Source organism: Mytilus trossulus, chromosome 5 (assembly GCF_036588685.1).
Source record: "Mytilus trossulus isolate FHL-02 chromosome 5, PNRI_Mtr1.1.1.hap1, whole genome shotgun sequence".
In the NCBI taxonomy this organism is placed as follows: Eukaryota; Metazoa; Mollusca; class Bivalvia; order Mytilida; family Mytilidae; genus Mytilus; species Mytilus trossulus.
The window spans coordinates 46,822,019-46,845,999 of record NC_086377.1 but is presented as its reverse complement, the minus strand read 5'-3'; the positions used below and the strand labels follow the sequence as shown (position 1 = coordinate 46,845,999).

Sequence of the window (23,981 nt, the reverse complement as noted above, 5' to 3'; positions counted from 1 at the left end):
CTGACAGGCGCACCACCAACGGTGTATTCAGGATTAATATGCTATATACACGGGTCATAATCACAGGGTTGACACTACTAAATTGTCAAATTTTTACCTATTGTCGTATTTTAATCAGTAAGACTTTCTAAGATAACAATACAAATACTAAAAAATTAAGGCGTATAAGTACAGTTTTCAATTGATAAGTTCCAGTTCGACGGGTTTAAACAGGTAGAACTGCCTTAGAATTTTAAAAATTCAAACTGTTGTAAATAGTAAATTTATCAATATAACCATATCAATGATAATTCATGTCAGTACAAAACTGCTGACTACTGGGGGGGGGGGGGGGAGGGGAGGGATAGATGGTGAAAACAATAAGTGTTCACCTATATATTGTCTTTATTTCTGTATGTGCCTGTCCCAAATCAGGAGCCTATAATTCAGTGGTTGTCGTTTGTTTATGTGTTACATATTTGTTTTTTGTTCATTTTTTTACATACATAAGGCCGTTAGTTTTTTCGTTTGAATTGTTTTACATTGTCTTATCGGGGCCTCTTATAGCTGACTATGTGGTATGAGCTTTGCTCATTGTTGAAGGCCGTACGGTTACCTATAGTTGTTAATGTTTGTGTCATTTTGGTCTTTTGTGGATAGTTGTCTCATGGGCAATTGTACCACATCTTCTTTTTTATATTTACACTTTAAGTTGTATACTTTAGATATGTCAGATTTGTTATTTTAGCATACATGTCTTTTTATATACATATTTGTTGCTGTTTATGTGTTTCGTTATGGTTTGACTACAAAGTTTTTCCCTGTCAAGTATTCCAAGCCTGTTAGATATTAAAATATTAAGTTAACAGGGAATTATAAGCATACACCAAGGGTAACTGGGTCCATATAAATTGTCTTCTTCCGACCCGGAGTTAAACGGTATGCCAAGCAGAGGCGTCCGTTAGGCTGTGCGGGATGTATCAAGTTTGCAGCCACGTCAGAAAGTGGACGTTAAATCAGATGCCTCGTGTAAATCTCTTCGCAGGTACAGAATCCTTGCAACAACTGTTTGTGGGGTTTGAAGTTGGCCTGCTGCAAGGCATATTGTTTGTCACTATCTAATATATACCCTTATTTTCCAGTGGCACTCATTTTTCCCTACCGACTTCCCGGATGACCTCTATTTTAAAAAGGCCTACCTATTGTATATTTTGTTACTAGTAACTTGTTCTCGTCCTGACCATGCATGATATATTTTTCACTGGAAATTAATTAACAAACAAGCAATCAAGTAAAGCATCTATACGCATCGAATTTAATTTTCGTAGATATTTAGCGTAATTTAAACTCATAGATCAAAAACAAACTGACAATGCCATGGCTAAAAAGAAAAAGAGAGACAGACAATAGTACACAAAACACAGCATAGAAAACTAAACACTAAGCAAGAAGAACCCACCAAAGACTGTGGTGATATCAGGTGCTCCGGAAGGGTAAGCAGTTCGTGCTGCTCCTATTAGTACAAATCCGGTAAATAGTCTAATTCTGTAGGTCACATACGTGGAAAGGGATGTCGTCCGTAAAATGTACGACGAGATTATTTCAACTTCATCCTTTGGAATTCTTGGTTTAATAGCTTTATTGTGAACAGCAACTCTCTATCAATGAAATCAGCATAGGAAATACAACCTCGTGAACATCGAATCAATTCGGAGATATATAGTCCGTATACAGACGCTACAAGAATTTGCTACATAGAAATGGAAAGTTCACAATTGAGAAGCTGAAGTCATCTCTTGTGTTGTAATGTGTTGTTTCACAAATGTCTTTTAATGTAAATGTTTGTTGTTTGTAGGAATTTCGGTTAAGGTTGAACTACCATGGTTTTTCCTCCCTTTTCAAATGTGTACATATAATTTTATTTCTGGGATATTGGGATATGACACCTGGTAAATTTACATTGTATACTGAAGTCAATCAATTTATGTTTTGATATAACTGCTGTCTTCTATGTTGTGACTTATTATATAATTTGGAGGATGTAAGTAGGTCCTTTAAGAGTTTTTGTGTCTTTTAAATGCTTTGATTTGAGGTTTTGGAAACATAGTTACTTTTGTTTGTTTGTTTCACTATTAGGCGACAATGATTTTGTATTGTGTTTGTTATTTCATTAATGGACGGATGAAAATGGACAAATTCTTTATTTATTTAATTTTGCAGAGACGTTCGTTTTCCTGCTGCTGGACTTTCAAAGTTGGACCAGAAATGGGGTATCTGTTGCTAAAGACGAGGTTTGGCAATGCACATGAGGTGTGCAGAAGCAACTACCTTACCTGAATTTGACGATGCTGTTTTTGGTCTTAACCAATACTCGGGGAACACTGGATACCAGTTATCTTGATATGCAACAGCCACATAATCATTCACAGTGAAATTCTCAATATTAGGTGATGGCAAATAATGTCGTAGTCCTCCTCGTCTTCTAGTTCTAAATTCTCGTTCTGTTTTTTCTTTCTTGCCTTTTTAGGTTTAACGGGTTGCATCATTTTATCATGAACTTCAGGAATTACTGATTTTTCGTTAGTAATGTGAATTTCCCTTAGAGTACGTCCTCCTTTTATTGCATCTTTTATCATTGTCGAACGTTCCACCACAGGCATGTTCTGTGTCCAATGCAACATGTCTTAACAATTTCTCTTCAGAAGTTTGACTGACGAATGATGGTGCATTGATGCACTAGGACGCATTCTTTGGCTACTATCAAGTCACCAAAATGGTGTTCACAAGGTAGATTTGTGACAAGGGCAAATTTAGTGCGATTTAGTTCAATCCCAGTATCAGCACTGTAGAATTTACCTCCAGGAAGTAAGTCAACACATTTAATCATATTGGCAGCATCGAGCTTAATCAAATCGAACAAAAGTTGACGGGTTTCTTCTTGCAAGGTGAAAAGACTTGCAACATAAATGTCATAATGAGGTACAATGTGTATTTGAAGAGGATCTTCAGCAGATTAATGACAGTCCTGGTTTAGAATTAAAGCAGGATCTTCAGCACAGTTTTCAAGGAAACTCTTAATTGCTATGACATGTGGATACAGTTCTAAATAGGCCTCTTAACCATATGAGATCCAATATGGTTCTGTAAGTTTTAAGTAAAATAGTCCAAAACATTGCAGCAAAGCTGACAAAACGACTGATTGGAGATCTTCCTTAACCGATTTAAGTTTTGGTTGTTTACAGTGTCCAAAACCACAAAAAAGTCTTCTTTGGGCTTAAATACCTCAGCAGCAGTTTCAAAGAGTGCATTAAAACAATTATCTTTGTAGTTTCCAATTAGAGATTTTATGCCTAAACTTGAGCAGTGTGATTCCTATCGATCGCGTACACCATGATGGTCACCTACAGGTCAAAAAACATCAGCTGTTGTTCTCAATACACGTTCAATAACCAATTATTTCTTGCTCCAAAATTTGAAAACAGGAAGTGAATCTCTTCCACTAGGACCGTGAACTTCAACAAGTTTTGTTTCCAATTGTTTTAAGTTCAGCAATACTTCGTCTCGCCATTCATTTACTAATGTGTTTGCAAGTTTTTCATTGCTAGCTCTATCACTCATTGTGTAAGCAAGTTTTTCCAGTGAACGAGCAACATAATCAGCAGCATTTTCTCTTACGTGTTGAGGTATAATAGATTTATTTGCGACATTAAAACCAGATAACTCCCGACAAATGACCCTGTGTAACCTTGGTAATAGTTGTTGCAGTTTAATGTGCGATTCTGTTAAACCCTCATTACGCTACCAGAATCTAATGTTATTGTTGTATCAACAATTTTTATTTTACGGCGTGTTGTACCGTCACGATTTAGACCCCAGTTTTCAGATTGGTCTAGTTTTTCAGATATAAATGTTTTGGCAATAAAGTGCCCTTCGTCAACAATTGACTTCACTGTTGTTGAACTAGGCAACTGAGATGTTTCTTAACCAATGTCAAATAAATGTTTGCATACTGTTTAAATAACAGGGGAGACCTTTTGAACAGCAACTTCCAATTCAGATAACCCCATCACGCACAGTCAGACACATTCAGTGAAGCTGCCATCCTTTTTTCTAGTGACAAGAGTGAAGTTTGCCGTTTCTTTCAAAATGCTTATATCTGATAATAAATTTTCAATTTGATTGTCTTTTTCTTTCAAAACAATTTTTAACGATTCAATTTCACCTTCCACCTCTTTAGATTTTACTTTCATTCTATCCAAACGATGTAATTGTTGTTTCAATGTTGTAATTCGTTCCAAAGGAGAAGGCCGTAATGGCCAAAACGTATAATAGTATGTTTGTACCTCTTCTTGTTTCAATGGTCTTTCAACACTGTTTGAGTAGATATCGCATGCTCTTCCTACTGTGTTCTTAAAATTTAATTTCACTGTGTTCTCCAATAACATAAACAATTCAAAAGAATGTCTATGTTAAGTAAAATTAAGTGTCAACCAAACCCTAGTTACACCCCAGATTTCCAATTCTGTTTTTTCAATCCAGATTAAAAACTTTCCACTCAAAAGAAGTATATTTAAAAGACAATTGTACAAAATAATTATTATGTCTTGTTCAGTTACTAGAAATAATGGGTAAAATTTGCTTACTAATGCTTTAGTTTTCAAAGATTCACACAATGCTTTTACAATTGCTTGATGTATTGCCTAGGATTAGGCTTTGTACTTGAGTTTTATGAATAATAATTAGGTAAACTGGAACAAGGGAATCTAAACCCTTTTCAAAATTTGTTAAAGCAATATCTTGAATATGAACTGGAAATACGCCGAATATGAAAAGAATGGAAATGATGACATGCTGCAAGTTAGTTTGTCAAGAATCGCTAGACCACCTGCACTGTCAATTGAAAATCCTCTCACCAGTCTTAAAAATCAAAATTTGGAAAAATATGAAGTAACAAAAAACTCCAAGAAATCCAAAACTGATCATCCATTTTGTGCATTTTGCAGACAAAATCATACCATACCAAAAAGTACAGCCCTTAGTTTGACTATAATTTTGGAAAATGCAACTTAGGACACAATAACTAAATGCCCCAATGAGCCTGAATCTCTCATCTATATGATGTCTCATTGTATACAATTATCCAAATAAATGTCAAATTTACAGTAGAATGTTTTAAAAATTACCTATAAAGGTCAAATCTGAATGAATATCAAAAAGTAGAAAAAATTACTGAAAAAATAATACTTAACAAATGTTGTAATTTTTAAATAAAGCTGTGGTTGTTTCAATTTTACTTCTGATACATTTGTTAATACAAATTAGATACTTGTCTTGATCAAATGACCGATTTAAAGTAACAACGTATACAATTATCCAAAATAATGTAAATTTTACAGTAAAATGTTGGAAAATTACCAATAAAGGTCAAATCTGAATGAATATCCAAAAAGTAGTAAAATTTACTAAAAAAATGTTACTGAGAAAACGTTGCAATTTTTAAATAAACCTGTGGTTGTTTCAATTTTGTTTCTAAAACATTTGTCATTAGATATTAGAAAATTGTCTTGATCAAATGACCGATTTAAAGTAATACCGTATACAATTATCCAAAAAAAATGTCAAATTAACAGTAAAATGTTGAAAAATTACCAATAAAGGTCAAATCTGAATGAATATCAAAAAGTAGAAAAATTTACTGAAAAAATGTTACTGAGAAAATGGTGTAATTTTAAAATAAAGAGGTGGTTGTTTCAATTTTACTTGTAATACATTTGTCAATTCATCAAAGAAAATTGTCTTTAAATGACCGATTTAAGGAAACATAGTTTACAATTATCTTAAAAAATGTCAAGTTTACAGTAAAAATGTTGAAAAATTATCAATAAAGGTCAAATCTGAATGAATATCAAAAAGTAGAAAAATTTAATAAAAAAAAAAATACTGAGCAAATGTAATTTTAAAATAAAGCTTTGGTTGTTTCAATTTTACTTCTGATATATTTGTTAATACATATTAGAAACTTGTCTTGATCAAATGACCGATTTAAAGTAACATCGTAAACAATTATCAAAAAAAAATCAAATTTTACAGTAAAATGTTGAAAAATTACCAATAAAGGTCAAATCTAAATGAATATCCAAAAAGTAGTAAAATTTACTAAAAAAATGTTACTGAGAAAACGTTGCAATTTTTAAATAAACCTGTGGTTTCAATTTTACTTCTAATACATTTGTCAATACATAGTAGAAAATTGTCTTCATCAAATGACCGATTTTAGGTATCATTGTATACAATTATCCAAAAAAATGTCAAATTTACAGTAAAATGTTGAACAAATTATCATTAAAGATCACATCGGAATAAATATCTATAAAGTAGAAAAATTTACTGAAAAAATGTTACTGAGAAAACTTTGCAATTTTTAAATAAACCTGTGGTTGTTTCAATTTTACTTCTAATACATTTGTCAATACATAGTAGAAATTGTCTTCATCAAATGACCGATTTTAGGTAACATTGTATACAATTATCCAAATAAATGTCAAATTTACAGTAGAATTTTTTTTTTAAATTACCAATAAAGGTCAAATCTGAATGAATATCAAAAAGTAGAAATATTTACTGAAAAAAAAATACTGAGCAATTGGTGTAATTTTTAAATAAAGCTGTGGTTGTTTCAATTGTACTTCTAATACATTTGTCAATTCATCAAAGAAAATTGTCCTGATCAAATGACCGATTTAAAGTAACATCGTATACAATTATCCAAAAAAACCTCAATTTTACAGTAAAATGTTGAAAAATTACCATTAAAGGTCAAATCTTAATGAATTTCCAAAAAGTAGTAAAATTTACTAAAAAAATGTTACTGAGAAAGCGTTGCAATTTTTAAATAAACCTGTGGTTGTTTCAATTTTGTTTCTAAAACATTTGTCAATAGATATTAGAAAATTGTCTTGATCAAATGACCGATTTAAAGTAACACCGTATACAATTATCCAAAAAAATGTCAAATTAACAGTAAAATGTTGAAAAATTACTTATAAAGGTCAAATCTGAATGAATATCAAAAAGTAGAAAAATTAACTGAAAAATGCTACTGATAAAATGGTGTAATTTTGAAATATAGAGGTGGTTGTTTCAATTTTGTTTCTAAAACATTTGTCAATAGATATTAGAAAAATGTCTTAATCAAATGACCGATTTAAAGTAACACTGTATACAATTATCCAAAAAAAAATGTCAAATTAGCAGTAAAATGTTGAAAAATTACCAATGAAGGTTAAATCTGAATGAATATCAAAAAGTAGAAAAATTTACTGAAAAAATGTTACTGAGAAAATGGTGTAATTTTAAAATATAGAGGTGGTTGTTTCAATTTTACTTGTAATACATTTGTCAATTCATCAAAGAAAATTGTCTTCAAATGACCGATTTCAAGTAACATAGTATACAATTATCCCCGAAAATATCAAATTTACAGTAAAATGTTGAAAAATTATCAATAAAGGTCAAATCTGAATGAATATGAGAAAGTAGAAAAATTTACTGAAAAAATGTTACTGAGAAAATGTTGTAATTTTAAAATAAAGAGGTGGTTGTTTCAATTTTTCTTGTAATACATTTGTCAATTCAGAAAAGAAAATCGTCTTCAAATGACCGATTTAAGGTAACATAGTATACAATTATCTTAAAAAATGTCAAATTTACAGTAAAAATGTTGAAAAATTATCAATAAAGGTCAAATCTGAATGAATATCAAAAAGTAGAAAAATTAACTGAAAAATGTTACTGATAAAATGGTGTAATTTTAAAATATAGAGGTGGTTGTTTCAATTTTGTTTCTAAAAAATTTGTCAATAGATATTAGAAAATTGTCTTGATCAAATGACCGATTTAAAGTAACACCGTATACAATTATCCCAAAAAATGTCAAATTAACAGTAAAATGTTGAAAAATTACCAATAAAGGTCAAATCTGAATGAATATCAAAAAGTAGAAATATTTACTGAAAAATGTTACTGAAAAAATGGTGTAATTGTAAAATAAACAGGTGGTTGTTTCAATTTTACTTGTAATACATTTGTCAATTCATCAAAGAAAATTGTCTTAAAATGACCTATTTGAGGTAACATCGTATACAATTATCCAAAAAAATGTCAAATTTACAGTAAAATGTTGAAAAAATTATCATTAAAGATCACATCGGAATGAATGTCTATAAAGTAGAAAAATTTACTGAAAAAATGTTACTGAGAAAACTTTGCAATTATTAAATAAACCTGTGGTTGTTTCAATTTTACTTCTAATACATTTGTCAATACATAGTAGAAATTTGTCTTCATCAAATGACCGATTTTAGGTAACATTGTATACAATTATCCAAATAAATGTCAAATTTACAGTAGATTTTTTTTTTTAAATTACCAATAAAGGTCAAATCTGAATGAATATCAAAAAGTAGAAATATTTACTGAAAAAAAATACTGAGCAATTGGTGTAATTTTTAAATAAAGCTGTGGTTGTTTCAATTGTACTTCTAATACATTTGTCAATACATAGAAACTTGTCCTGATCAAATGACCGATTTAAAGTAACATCGTATACAATTATCCAAAAAAAAACTCAATTTTACAGTAAAATGTTGAAAAATTACCATTAAAGGTCAAATCTTAATGAATTTCCTAAAAGTAGTAAAATTTACTAAAAAAATGTTACTGAGAAAGCGTTGCAATTTTTAAATAAACCTGTGGTTGTTTCAATTTTGTTTCTAAAACATTTGTCAATAGATATTAGAAAATTGTCTTGATCAAATGACCGATTTAAAGTAACACCGTATACAATTATCCAAAAAAATGTCAAATTTACAGTAAAATGTTGAAAAATTACCAATAACGGTCGAATCTGAATGAATATCAAAAAGTAGAAAAATTTACTGGAAAATGTTACTGAGAGAATGGTGTAATTTTAAAATAAACAGGTGGTTGTTTCAATCTAACTTGTACATGTATACAACAATGCTATTTATATAGATATAGGAAGATATGGTGTGAGTGACAATGAGACAACTCTCCATCCAAATAACAATTTATAAAAGTTAACCATTATAGGAAAATGTTCGGTCTTAGTTTCATTTTAACTTGCTGATAACAAAATCAATATTAATATCAATAAAAACAGTATTCAATGGTCTAATTACAGTGTTTAATTGGTATATTTAAGAATAAGTTTATTTTAAAGATCGATAAGTTTACTTGGATACATCACATAAAACTGTACTAACCATTTTCACATGTATTTCCCTCATAACCATCAGCACATGCACAGGTAAACCCTTTAACTTTGTCTGTGCATTGTCCTCCGTTCTGGCAAGGGGATTCCTCACATTCATCAATGTCTGAAATCGTTATGAGAATCTGATAAATATCCTGGAATTTGTATGGCAATATATGTATTTTGGATTGTTGAAGGCATCGTTTACCGTGTTTCAGTACTATGTGTCATGTTTACTAATACACCAAAGAAAACTGTACTAATGATTCCTAATGAGACAACTTAAAAACAGACCAAATGACACAGATATTATCAACTATTGGTCACCCTACGGCCTTCAACAATGAGCAAAGTCCATACTGCATATTAAGTTATCGAAGGCCCCGAAATGAAAAATGGCAAACAATTCAAAATAGAAAACTAACGACAATTATTACGTACAAAAGGTGAACGAAAAACATATTATATAAAATACATCAACAAAGACAACCACTGAATTACAGGCTCTTGACTTGGGATAGGGACATACATACATGATATGGCGGGGCTAAACATTTAAGCGGGATCTTAACTTTCCCTCTTACATTGGACAGTGGTGTAACAGTATAAAAAATAAGAATGAACTATAAAAAATAATTGAAAAAGGCTTAATTCATCAGATGGATATAAAAAAAAAAAATACATCTAACAAAAAAGAGAGAACGTGTTCGGGGAGTTTTCTATCCCAACAAAATAAAGACACTAAAGTACTGATCTGAGAGTACTCGCAATTACTAACAGCAAGTTCAAAGCCACATACAATTAATAAAAATAAATCATGCATCTAAGACTAAATTATCAATCAGTAAACATCCAATATCCAATGGATTTAGTGTAAAGACGTCAAAACATTCATAGAAAAACAAGACCTTGTGCAATGCCAAGATACAGGCATCCACAGATTGTATTTCCATGAATGTGTACATGTATACAACAATGCTATTTATATAGATATAGGAAGATATGGTGTGAGTGACAATGAGACAACTCTCCATCCAAATAATAATTTATTAACGTTAACCATTATAGGAAAATGTACGGTCTTAGTTTGATTTTAACTTGCTGATAACAAAATCAATATTAATATCAATAAAAACAATATTCAATGGTCTAATTACAGTGTTTAATTGGTATATTTAAGAATAAGTTTATTTTAAAGATCGATAAGTTTACTTGGATACATCACTTAAAACTATACTAACCATTTTCACATGTATTTCCCTCATAACCATCAGCACATGCACAGGTAAACCCATTAACCTTGTCTGTGCATTGTCCTCCGTTCTGGCAAGGCGATTCCTCACATTCATCAATGTCTGAAATCATTATGAGAATCTGACTAATATCCTGGATTTTGTATGGTAATATATGTACTTTGGATTGTTGAAGGTATCGTTTACTCTGTTTCAGTACTATGTGTCATGTTTACTAATACACCAAAGAAAACTGTACTAATGATTCCTAATGAGACAACTTGACAAGAGACCAAATGACACAAAAAATTATCCACTTTGGGTCACCCTACGGCCTTCAACAATGAGCAAAGCCCATACCGCATACTCAGTTATCAAAGGCCCAAAAATGACAAATGTCAAACAATTCAAAATAGAAAACTAACGGCAATAATTATGTACAAAAAGTGAACGAAAAACAAATATAAAATACATCAACAAAGACAACCACTGAATTACAGGCTCTTGACTTGGGACAGGAAGATGCATACATGATATGGCGGGGCTAAACATTTAAGCGGAATCCTAACCCTCCCTCTAACCTTGGACAGTGGTGTAACAGTAAAACACGAGAACGAACTATGAAAATTAATTGAAAAATTCTTAACTCATCAGATGGATATAAAAAAAATACATCTAACAAAAAAGAGAGAACGTGACCGGGGAGTTTTCTATCCCAACAACAAAAAGACACTAAAGTACTGATCTGAGAGTACTCGCAATTACTAACAGCAAGTTCAAAGCCACATACAATTAATAAAAATAAATCATGCATCTAAGACTAAATTATCAATCAGTAAACATCCAATATCCAATGGATTTAGTGTAAAGACGTCAAAACATTCATAGAAAAACAGGACCTTGTGCAATGCCAAGATAAAAGTATCCACAGATTGTATTTCCATGAATGTGTACATGTATACAACAATGCTATTTATATAGATATAGGAAGATATGGTGTGAGTGACAATGAGACAACTCTCCATCCAAATAACAATTTATAAAAGTTAACCATCATAGGAAAATGTACGGTCTTAGTTTGATTTTAACTTGCTGATAACAAAATCAATATTAATATCAATAAAAACAATAGTCAATGGTCTAATTACAGTGTTTAATTGGTATATTTAAGAATAAGTTTATTTTAAAGATCGATAAGTTTACTTGGATACATCACATCAAACTGTACTAACCATTTTCACATGTATTTCCCTCATAACCATCAGCACATGCACAGGTAAACCCATTAACTTTGTCTGTGCATTGTCCTCCGTTCTGGCAAGGGGATTCCTCACATTCATCAATGTCTGAAATCGTTATGAGAATCTGATAAATATCCTGGAATTTGTATGGCAATATATGTATTTTGGATTGTTGAAGGCATCGTTTACCGTGTTTCAGTACTATGTGTCATGTTTACTAATACACCAAAGAAAACTGTACTAATGAATCCTAATGAGACAACTTAACAAGAGACCAAATGACACAGAAATTATCAACTATTGGTTACCCTACGGCCTTCAACAATGAGCAAAGTCCATACTGCATATTCAGTTATCGAAGGCCCCGAAATGAAAAATGGCAAACAATTCAAAATAGAAAACTAACGACAATTATTACGTACAAAAGGTGAACGAAAAACATATATAAAATACATCAACAAAGACAACCACTGAATTACAGGCTCTTGACTTGGGATAGGGACATGCATACATGATATGGCGGGGCTAAACATTTAAGCGGAATCCTAACCCTCCTTCTAACCTTTGACAGTGGCGTAACAGTAAAACAGGAGAACTAACTATAAAAAATAATTGAAAAAGGCTTAATTCATCAGATGGATATACAAAAATTACATCTAACAAAAAAGAGAGAACGTGACCGGGGAGTTTTCTATCCCAACAACAAAAAGACACTAAAGTACTGATCTGAGAGTACTCGCAATTACTAACAGCCAGTTCAAAGACACATACAATTAATAAAAATAAATCATGCATCTAAGACTAAATAATCAATCAGTAAACATCCAATATCCAATGGATTTAGTGTAAAGACGTCAAAACATTCATACAAAAACAGGACCTTGTGCAATGCCAAGATACAGGCATTCACAGATTGTTTTTCCATGAATGTGTACATGTATACAACAATGCTATTTATATAGATATAGGAAGATATAGTGTGAGTGACAATGAGACAACTCTCCATCCAAATAACAATTTATTAACGTTAACCATTATAGGAAAATGTACGGTCTTATTTTGATTTTAACTTGCTGATAACAAAATCAATATTAATATCAATAAAAACAATATTCAATGGTTTAATTACAGTGTTTAATTGGTATATTTAAGAATAAGTTTATTTTAAAGATCGATAAGTTTACTTGGATACATCACTTAAAACTGTACTAACCATTTTCACATGTATTTCCCTCATAACCATCAGCACATGCACAGGTACTGATCTGAGAGTACTCGCAATTACTAACAGCAAGTTCAAAGCCACATTCAATTTATAAAAATAAATCATGCATCTAAGACTAAATTATCAATCAGTTTACATCCAACATCCAATGGATTTAGTGTAAAGACGTCAAAACATTCATAGAAAAACAGGAGCTTGTGCAATGCCAAGAGACAGGTATCCACATATTGTATTTCTATGAATGTGTACATGTATACAACAATGCTCTTTATATAGATATAGGAAGATGTGGTGTGAGTGCCAATGAGACAACTCTCAATCCAAATAACAATTTATAAAAGTCAACCATTAAAGGAAAATGTACGGGCTTAGTTTGATTTTAACTTGCTGATAACAAAACCAATATTAATATCAATTAATATTCACTGATCTAATTACAGTGTTTAATTGGTATATTTAAGAATAATTTTATTTTCAAAGATCGATAAGTTTACTTGGATACATCACATAAAACTGTACTAACCATTTTCACATGTATTTCCCGTATAACCATCAGCACATGCACAGGTAAACCTATTAACCTTGTATGTGCATTGGTCTGTTGTGACAAGGGGATTCCTTACATTCATCAATGTCTTAAATCGTTATGAGAATCTGATAAATATCCTGGAATTTGTATTGCAATATATGTACTTTGGATTGTTGCAGGCATTCTTACCCTGTTTCAGTACTATGTGTCATGCTTACTAATACACCAAAGAAAACTGTACTAATGATTGCCAATGAGACAATTTAACAAGAGACCAAATGACACAAACATTATCAACTATGGGTCACCCTACGGCCTTCAACAATGAGCAAAGCCCATACCACATATTCAGTTATCAAAGGCCCTAAAATGACAAATGTCAAACAATTCAAAATAGAAAACTAACGGAAATAATTATGTACAAAAAGTGAACGAAAAACAAATATAAAATACATCAACAAATACAACTACTGAATTGCTGGCTCTTGACTTGGGAAAGATACAAGCATAAATGATATGGCGGGGTTAACCATTTTAGCGGGATCTTACCCTTCTTCTAACCTTGGACAATGGTGTAAAAGAAAAACACAAAAAAGAACTATAAAAATTAGTTGAAAAATTGAAAAAAGGGTTAATTCATCAGATGGATATAAATAGAAATACATCTAACAAAAAAGAGTGGACGTGGCCCTTGACTTTTATATCACAACAACAAAACGACAATAAGTACTGATCTGAGAGTACTCGCAATTACGACCAGCAAGTTCTAAACCACATTTAATAATAAAAATAAATCATGCATCTAAGACTAAATTATCAATCAGTACACATCCAACATCCAATGGATTTGGAGTAAAGAAGTCATAAACATTCATAGAAAAACATGACCTTGTGCAATGCAAAGATACAGATATCAACAGATTGTATTTCCATGAATGTGTACATGTATACAACAATACTATTTAGTTTGCTTTTAACTTGCTGATAACAAAATCCAAATCAATACCAATAAAACAATATTTAATGATATAATTACAGTGTTGAATTGGTACATTTAAGAATAAGTTTATTTCAAAGATCGATAAGTTTACTTGAATACATTACATAAAACTATACTAACCCTGTTTGCATATATTGCCAATGAAACAACTTTACGTGAGACCAACAACACAGAAATTACCAACTATGAGTTTCCCTACGGCTTTCAACAATGAGCAGAGCCAAGACTGGATAGTCAATTATCAAACGGCCCCGAAATGACAAATGTAAAACAATTGAAAATTGAAAACTAACGACATATATTATGTACAAAAAGTGAACGAAAACAAATATGTAATACATTAACAAAGACAACAACTGAACTACAGGCTCCTGACTTGGGACAGAAAAATGTTTTCATGATTATGAGCGGGAGGGGGGGGGGGCTTATCATTTTAGCGAAATCTTGACCCTCCCTCTTACCTTGGAGAGTGGTGTAACAGTAAAACATTAGAACGAACTTTAAAAATTAGTTGAACAAGAATTAATTCATCAGATGGATATAAATAGAAATACATCTTACAAAAAAGAGAGAACGTGGCCGGGGACTTTTATATCCCAACAACAAAAAGACAGTAAGTACTGATCTGAGAGTACTCGCAACTACTACCAACAAGTTCTAAACCACATTTAATTAATAAAAATAAATCATGCATCTCAGACTAAATTATCAATCAGTACACATCCAACATCCATTGGATTTAGTTTAAGACGTCATAAACATTCATAGAAAAACATGACCGTATGCAATGCAAAGATACAGGTATTGACAGAGTGTATTTCCATGAATGTGTACATGTATACAACAATACTATTTAGTTTGCTTTTAATTTACTGATAACAAAATCAATATCAGTACCAATAAAAACAATATTCATTGATCTAATTACAGTGTTGAATTGGTACATTTAAGAATAAGTGTATTTTAAAGATCGATAAGTTTACTTGGATACATCACATCAAACTGTACTAACCATTTTCACATGTATTTCCCGTAAAACCATCAGCACACGCACAGGTAAACTCATTAACCTTGTCGGTGCATTGTCCTCCGTTCTGGCAAGGGGAATCCGCACATTCATCAATGTCTGAAATTGTTATGAGAATCTGATTAATATCTTCGAATTTGTATGGCAATATATGAACTTTGGATTGTTAAAGGCATCGTTTACCCTGTTTCAGTACTAGGTGTCATGTTTACTTATACGCCAAACAAAACTGCACTAACCCTTTTCATATTCATTTTGTCATATGTGGAACAGTTAACATAACCTTAAAGGTAACACATCTTAAAAATGAAATATACACTGAAATACAAAAAGATTGTTATGATATAAAACGATTTTAGTTTTTAATGTTTTTAATCACAAAGTCTTAGTGTCTAATATTGAAAGATAAGGTTATTAAAACTGTATAAAAGGAACTCCTTTTGCGTTGGCAGTAAACACTATTTAGAAGTCGATTTAAACAAGTAAGTGTTACAATAACAGTGATTTACATTTTAGAATTAACATATCACAATACTAACCTATTTCACACATATCTCCGGAAAACCCACCAGGACACGAACAGGTAAACGCATTTACCTTGTCTACGCATGTTCCTCCGTTTTTGCAAGGGGAACTCGCACATTCATTAACGTCTGTAATTGTTTAAAAAAACTGATTTATATCCTGGAATTTGTATGACGATATATGTACTTTGGTTTGTTGAAGGCATTTGTTTACTCAGTTTCCATACTTTGAGTCACGTTTACTTGTACAACAAACACAACTGTACTAACTCTTTCATATACATTTTGTCTTATGTGGAACACTTAACATAAGCTTAAAGATACCATATTTAAAAAAAATTATATACTTTAATATTAGTAAATTGTCATCATAACATGTTATTTATATACACACCATTTGCCAAACTAAGTATACAACTATGATGTTATCTTAATGGTTTTTTTTTGTAGATTGCCGACTTAACTTTATAAATATATAGCAAATGTATAGGATACTATTAGTTACATAGTGTGCTAGTGACCTAATACGGTATATATGGGGTCAGTAAATTCCATATGGGGTGAGAGCGAAGCTCGAATCCCCATATGAAATTTACTGACCCCATATATACCGTATTAGGTCACTAGCACACTATGTAACGAATTTATCTTACCCACTATCTTAACGTGTGAAATTTGGACCTAGCAAAATGAGCAAGTTTTCAATACTGTTAGCCGTGATTAAGAAACTACTTCCATTGATCCTACAAAAACAGATACCAACAATAACAACTTGTTATGTTTAAATGTGTTTTTTTAATTTATTTCAATCTTAATCATCAATTTCTTCGTCTGTTGAAACCTTTACGATTTTTTTCTCAGTACAGTTTTGTTTTTTATAAAGGGACGTAACACCACTACTAACCGTGTATAAAATAAGCCCCGCCTCCCTACTACCTTATATGGAATATAAAGGGACGTAACTCCACTACTAACCGTGTATGAGATAAGCCCCGCCTCCCTACTAACCTAATATCAATTATACACGGTCTCCACGAGGGCGCTTTTAACCAATCACATTCCTAGAAATGTATAGGAGGTAAGATAAATATAAATATTAAAAGCCATTGCAACATTATATATCTCCAACACTGAATTCAAGCCATGTTAATGTACACCATTGAAATTTCCTAACCGTTGGTTTGTGTTAAGGGTTTCGTGATAAAACCTAATTTTGAGAACTGACCTAGCATTGTTCTGAGGATTTATCAGTAAAACTTTTCACATCAATATTACTAACAGTGATATCAAAATACATAAATGATTAAAACATGTTAGAGCTCATTGAATTGCTCGTAAACGAAACTTGCAAATTCCAGTCTTCGAGTAAATAGTACACTTGAGAATGGAAATGTAGAATATGTCAAAGAGACACAACTGGAGCAATGAGTAGAAAACAGGGTCTTTACAGTAAAGAGGTTTGTATTATATCTGTACCACACTCAGCGCTTTATTATCAATTTGTTCTAAAAGTTATGACTATGAGTTTTTACATTGTCTATAATTTATTATCAATCAACAATATTGTCAACGATTAAAATGAACAACAAATGTTCCTTCTATGTTGAAACCTACTGTTGACAAAAAAATCACATTAAATTTCCCTATTTCCATTTTAACATGTACTGATCTTGGTAAGTTAATGAACTTTCAATGTTGTTTTTTTTAAGATATGAGTGTATGATTTATAATAGTAATATTAGTTACATAGTGTGTTAGTGACCTAATATGATATATACAGGGTCAGTAAATTCCATATGGGGTGAGAGCGAAGTGTTAGTGACCTAATATGATATATACAGGGTAAGTAAATTCCATATGGGGTTCGAGCGACCTAATATGATATATACAGGGTCAGTAAATTCCAAATGGGGTGAGAGCGAAGTTCGAACCCCATATGGAATTTACTTACCCTGTATATATCATATTAGGTCACTAGCACACTATGTAACGAATTTATCTTTCCGACTTTTTTTGTTGAATTTAGACTAAAGTGGTCTTATTTGCTATCATAACACATCTTCTTATTTCTGTATTCAAGTGTTCAAGTGTTCAATTTTAAGAACCTTCTTTAATTGGGCTGCACAAAAAAAACTTATGTAAACGATAAATATCTGTTATCAACAACCTTGATAAAACAACATTCAACAGAAATTTCAATACTTTTAAATCATCAAACAGTCCCTAAGTCGTAAATCCACTACTAAACCGTGTATTGAAATAAGCCCCGCCTCCCTACTAACCTAATATGGAATATATATGGTCACCACGAGGTCGTTTTTAACCAATCATATTCCTAGAAATTTATAGGAGGTAAGATAATGTATGATGTTATAGTGAAGTGCCATTATATTGTGAATTAAGTGTAAGTAAAAAATACTGAAAAGTCAACATTAACAAACCTTGGCAAATTGAGGAGAAAATTGTCTCATCAAGTCCACTTAATTCATTAAAATCCTGTATAATAAAGCTGTTATTTTCGCTTGGTGGTGTGGCTATTGCAAAGACCTCTGTATTATCTGCCAACCCAATACCAATAGAGTAGATATGAATTCCTTTTCCTCTAGCAGCCTGAGTTTCAGGGATAGTCCTTCCAGAGTCTACATTAGACTTACCATCAGTTATAATTATACCGATGTTGGGAGCATCTGCACGATCTGCTGTTGTATCAAACATGTCAGAAGCCATTGTTTTGATAGCATCAGCAGTATTGGTTGTGCCGCCAGAATAGTTAATTCCATCAACTGCATTTTGGATGTCCAAAGTTGTTGAAAAGGTACCAATCTGGAATTCTATCTTGGCATTATAACTATAACTTAGAATTCCAGCCTGGATATTGCCAGATTCGATATCAGCCTTGGCCAAGAAAGCTTTACAGAAGTCTAGCATCTTTTTAAAATTATTAATTTTTACACTACCGGAAGCATCCAATACAATCACCAAATCAATCTTTGAAAGGCCACCATCTGTTTTAGTTAGACAAAATTAAACTGTTACGATGTGTCATTTTAGGCCCAAATATATATGTATTTTACATAAAATATATATAAATTATACAAACACACATAATGAAAAATTAAAATCACAATCATTGTTAATCGATATAAGAATTATTTTTAAATTTTGGATTAAAAAAAATTTGGATTAAAAAAATAATTGATAAAAGTAGTAAATGATTTTTTTGGTTGATGGACATCGTTATAAGTTATTACGGAAAACAAGTTAAATTAAAATTATCCCTTAATTGTCGTGTTCAAATGCCCAAATGGTGATAAACACAAGTAGTCGATCATGATTTCTAGGCATATTTTTAGCCTGTAGACAAGTAGTTCTGAAACAAGTTACTTTATCATATAAGGTGGGAAATCAATCTACGCACATAAGCAAAAATAGTACCAATCCTATTAAATACACATGTGGTAAGGGTGTCGTTTTTGAATTTTAAAATTATGTTATTCTTGTTAATGAAGACATATGTTCATACACATTTTACTGCACATATAACAGCAACATTAATAGTAAGCATTCTCATATTGAGTACTTATGACTTTGTAATTTATCAAGTAATGTATCTTTACCGGACCCGTCGTAACTATAATCCCCTTCCTTTTCATAAATGTGACCTACCGAATTATACTATTTACCGGATTTTTCATAACATGAGCAACACGAGGGGTGCCACATGTGGAGCAGGATCTGCTTAATCTTCCGGAGCACCTGAGATCACCCCTAGTTTTTGGTGAGGTTCGTGTTGCTTATTTAGTTTTCTTTGTTGTGTCATGTGTACTATTGTTTGTTTGTCTTTTTCATTTTTAGCCATGGCGTTGTCAGTTTATTTTCGATTTATGAGTTTGACTTCCCTCTGGTATCTTTCGTCCCTCTTTTCTGCACCTAGTAACTGTTTCATGAAAACACAAAAGCAACAAATAGAATGTCACAATATAAGTTAGTAGAGTTTGTAGATGATATATATACAAGATATAGTAACACTTTAACTTTAGTCTGTTATGAGTATTAGGGATTCACACAAATATAAAAGCTGTCCTACTAGAAAAAAAGTTTATCGAGCTATAAAACCAGATTAATCCGACCATTTCCTTCAAAAATGCATGTCCCAAGTCAGAATTATGCCACTGCATCACTTTTAGGCAAAAGACAACATCCATTGGTTTAAAGTTGTCAGTGGATACGCAGTTTAACCACTGGTTAACACTATCAAATGTTTTGAGCAACCACAACCTGGTCTACTGGTATACAACAGTGTTTCCATGGATTCCACAATGATTGATTGACGTTTGCTCTACGACGCAAGAGCGCAAAAAGGCTATCTTGCGGCGAAGGCTAATTCGAATATTTTTACAATTATATTTTTTTTAAATCAGACAAAAGTTCCTTCAGTTAACTAAAAATCTAGTCTTAAGCAAATTAATTATTTATAAAATAAAACAAACAAACACCTAAATAACGTGATAAAAAATAAAATCATTTTAAATTCATACAACATGTTAGTATTTTATGATATATTCCTAATTCTTTTAAGAATGAAACAATAGCTAAAAGGACAAGGTACGACAAGGCCCGTTTTTTGCCCCACTATTTTCTCATTTTCTAAATTTTGTTTTGGAAAGCTACTTATCACGTTAAAATATTCCCTCAAGTTTGAAATTTGTTTGGATGAACTTGAAAACCCATTAATTTCAGAAAATGGGTGAGGTGAGGGGGTAAAAGGGTATCAAAAACGCCAAAAGAATGAAAAATTATGATTTTTGTCCATTGTTTAATAAAATTTAATAGCTTGCGCCAACGTGACCCGGAGAAAATTATGGCGATTTAGACAGCAAAAACAGTTCTCATGACATTGGAATTAAAATATTCCTGGGTGACGTTGACGCAGGCACTAAACAACTAAAAATTAGTTGTACGGAACACCTGAAAAGAGAATAATAATTGCAATATTTGAATCATAACAGAAAGTTGGACCCTTCCTTTCCTTAACTCACCCAGTTGCTAAAATTTTTTTTTAAGTTCATCGAAACAAACTTCAAACCTCAGGGAATATTTTGACATAAAAATGAGCTTTCCAAAACAGAATTTGAAAAATGAGAAAATAGGGTGCAAAAAAAAAGGCCTTGTGGTATCTTGTCCTTTAAACACTATAGAATAAATACTACATATTATTTACATTGCAATGCTTCTAACGAATATCAGCAATGTCAAAACAATTAATTAAAACATGTTTGATAGTTTACTTGCAGTAACAAGGTATACATTGTTAATTCTTTATTTAGAAGATATTCGTTTGTTATTCTAGTATGACATATACTGCATCTCGAAATAGCACACTGATCTTTTCTGCACTTAAAATTGTTAATTGTTTTATCTATATTTAACACAACATCAACTGACACATAACTAAAAATACCGTCCTTACCGTTTGCACACATATTACCAGTAAAGAAGCTGACAATTATAATAACTATCAAAATATACCACATGGTATTTGGTGTATCTTTTCTTTCACGTGCTGGAAAATTAAATAATAAAACTGCTTTATCATCAGAAAAAGTAAACATATATAAACTTTAAGAGCGGTGGAAGCACAAATTAGCTGTCTATTGGAATTAATCGGCGTGGGACATTTTCGGAAAAGACGCTTATTTTTATACTTTAATGAACCCACCTAAAACACAGCTGATTTGTTTTACAAGTAATAGAGGAATTTCTTAACTTCATTTTTTGCCGGGTCATTTAAAAATCGTACAATGCAATGTTTTTGAAAATTGATTTAACGTCAGGAAAATATATATTTACCACCAGTTTTCATCGTAAATTGATAGCTTTTTAATTCCTCTTCTTTGTATAGATTTTAGGCGTATTACAGATTAAACTTTAACAAAATAATTAAAAAAATTAATATTGTGATTTTGAAGAAAAGTCGTGCTTGTTAAAATTTTGTCTGTTTTATTTCAGGATCCCACCCCTTCCTTCCGATTTCTTATAATTGTTTTTGTTTATTTGATTTCAGTTGCAAAAGAGTATTAACTGTTTAATATCATATACCAAATATTGAAAACATCTTTCGAAACAAAAACCCATGGCAAGGAGGCAAGAAATAAAAGTGGCGGGAAAAAACTAGTTACGAAAAAAAATTCAATATGCTTTCACCGCAAAGTGGACGGTTCTAACAATTATCAGAAAAAGTTAAATGTCTTTCTATGGAACGCGAAAAGAAATAATAACAATAATAATTGAGCAATTGAAGGTCTTTCCCCTTCTTACGATTCATTTTGATATGAAAATATTGAAATACAGTTTAAAATGTCATTTGGAGTGTCAAATTATACCTTTATGTACGCTGATTCCAAAAATATATGGTTTCTTCACAATTTTGTTTGAAATAAGGGAAATAATTTGTTACTTCCGGTCTGAAAAATGTCACTTCCGATATTATTTGATAATTTTCTTGACACTGATTCCAAATCTATATAATTCTTTATACTTTTACAATTAATAAGTACCAAACAAGCTACTTCCGGTTTTACACAATGTCATTTCCGGTTGGATTTTCAGTCAGGGAAATTGCAACCTAATAAAAAATGTACCGTGGCTTTATCGTTTTGAAATATGAAGTTGAAACAAAGGTCAAAATCTAGAACAGCAAATTCAACTTTGACTCTGAGCTCAATATCAAGGTCATAAACCAAGGACCTTAAAATAAATGACCTATGTCGTTATGATACTTGGTATGTAATTCTAAATATAAAAAGGGAGAAAACTCCCATTTACGGTCAACGTACCTTCGCAATCCAAATGTACGTTTTACGCATGTCACAAAGAACAATTTCATATTCCTATGTTGTCGATATCTTATGTGATTTTTAATAAGAGTAAAAATAAGCCAAATTCAAATTTGTTAATATGACCTTGACCTTTGATCTTGACCTAATTTTTTTTTTTTTTTACCAAAGACATTAAATCAAAAGACCCTAGGCCTATAACACTTATGGTTTACCTGTTAGAAATGCATATCACTTACAACAAATGCGTAAGGGGGAATAACTATCATATGGAGTCTCCGGATAGCTTCGGTTCAAATAGCCACCCTAATCATGAAGGCATAATGAGCCGTTTGGTGAAATAAATTTGTCCTAATTTTTTACGGTTGCGAAGGAGTAATGGCCACAAGGAAAAAAGTGTTTTGGTAGATAACTCTAACCCAAAAAAAAGTGTTCGGTTAAACATTGTCAGTTTCAAAAGCTTATAAACTGTTTGCTATCACATACCAACTTTTCTCAGCGACATCTTGTAAAATACCATTACTGCACCTAAACAAAATTTAGGCGGAAGAAAAAAATAAGAAGAAGAATAAAAGCAATAGGTTTTTCACAGGAAAAGTGCAAAGACCGAATAATTATAAAAGAAAAAAAACAAAAATGTATCTGCGTGAAAGTAGAAAACCTTAAATTCAGAACAAAATCAAAAGGTCTTTTCAAGAAGATATGGTTGCCAGCTTTTGATTTAACTTTTAAACGTTAGTGCTTTACGATTATAGGACTTAATAACCGTTCCCTGTAACCATCTAAATCATGCATATTCATCAATTTATTTTATATTGCACATATATATATATATTTTTTTATATTTACATCAAATAAAAAAAAATGTATACTTATTAATGGGGAAAAAACGGTTGGCATGGTACTTGACCAAAATAATTTCCTTCTATTTTTTCATGCAAAGACAGAAAATGGCATTTTTGTGGGTTAATTTAAAATCTTTTGTGTTTCTTTCAATATTTTCGTTTTATGTTCTTTCATTTGACTGTGTCGGATTATCCAATAAATTCAACATGATTATTCGTACATCTTCGAAGTTTTTGAATAAACCTACACCAAAAAGACTAAATTTTCA

At 31.4% G+C, this 23,981-nt stretch overlaps 1 protein-coding gene across 1 annotated transcript; it reads right to left on the bottom strand.

The window, feature by feature from the left end:
* Nucleotides 1-774: 774 nt before the first annotated feature.
* On the bottom strand, nt 775-23,372 carry LOC134718012 (fibropellin-1-like). Its single transcript, XM_063580510.1, has 9 exons — nt 23,354-23,372; nt 18,473-19,036; nt 16,047-16,160; nt 15,493-15,606; nt 11,718-11,831; nt 10,495-10,608; nt 9,264-9,377; nt 2,313-2,498; nt 775-818 (listed from the first exon to the last, which is right to left on the bottom strand). The coding sequence occupies exons 1-9, from the start codon at nt 23,370-23,372 to the stop codon at nt 775-777; spliced, it is 1,383 nt and encodes a 460-aa protein (XP_063436580.1).
* Nucleotides 23,373-23,981: the final 609 nt, after the last annotated feature.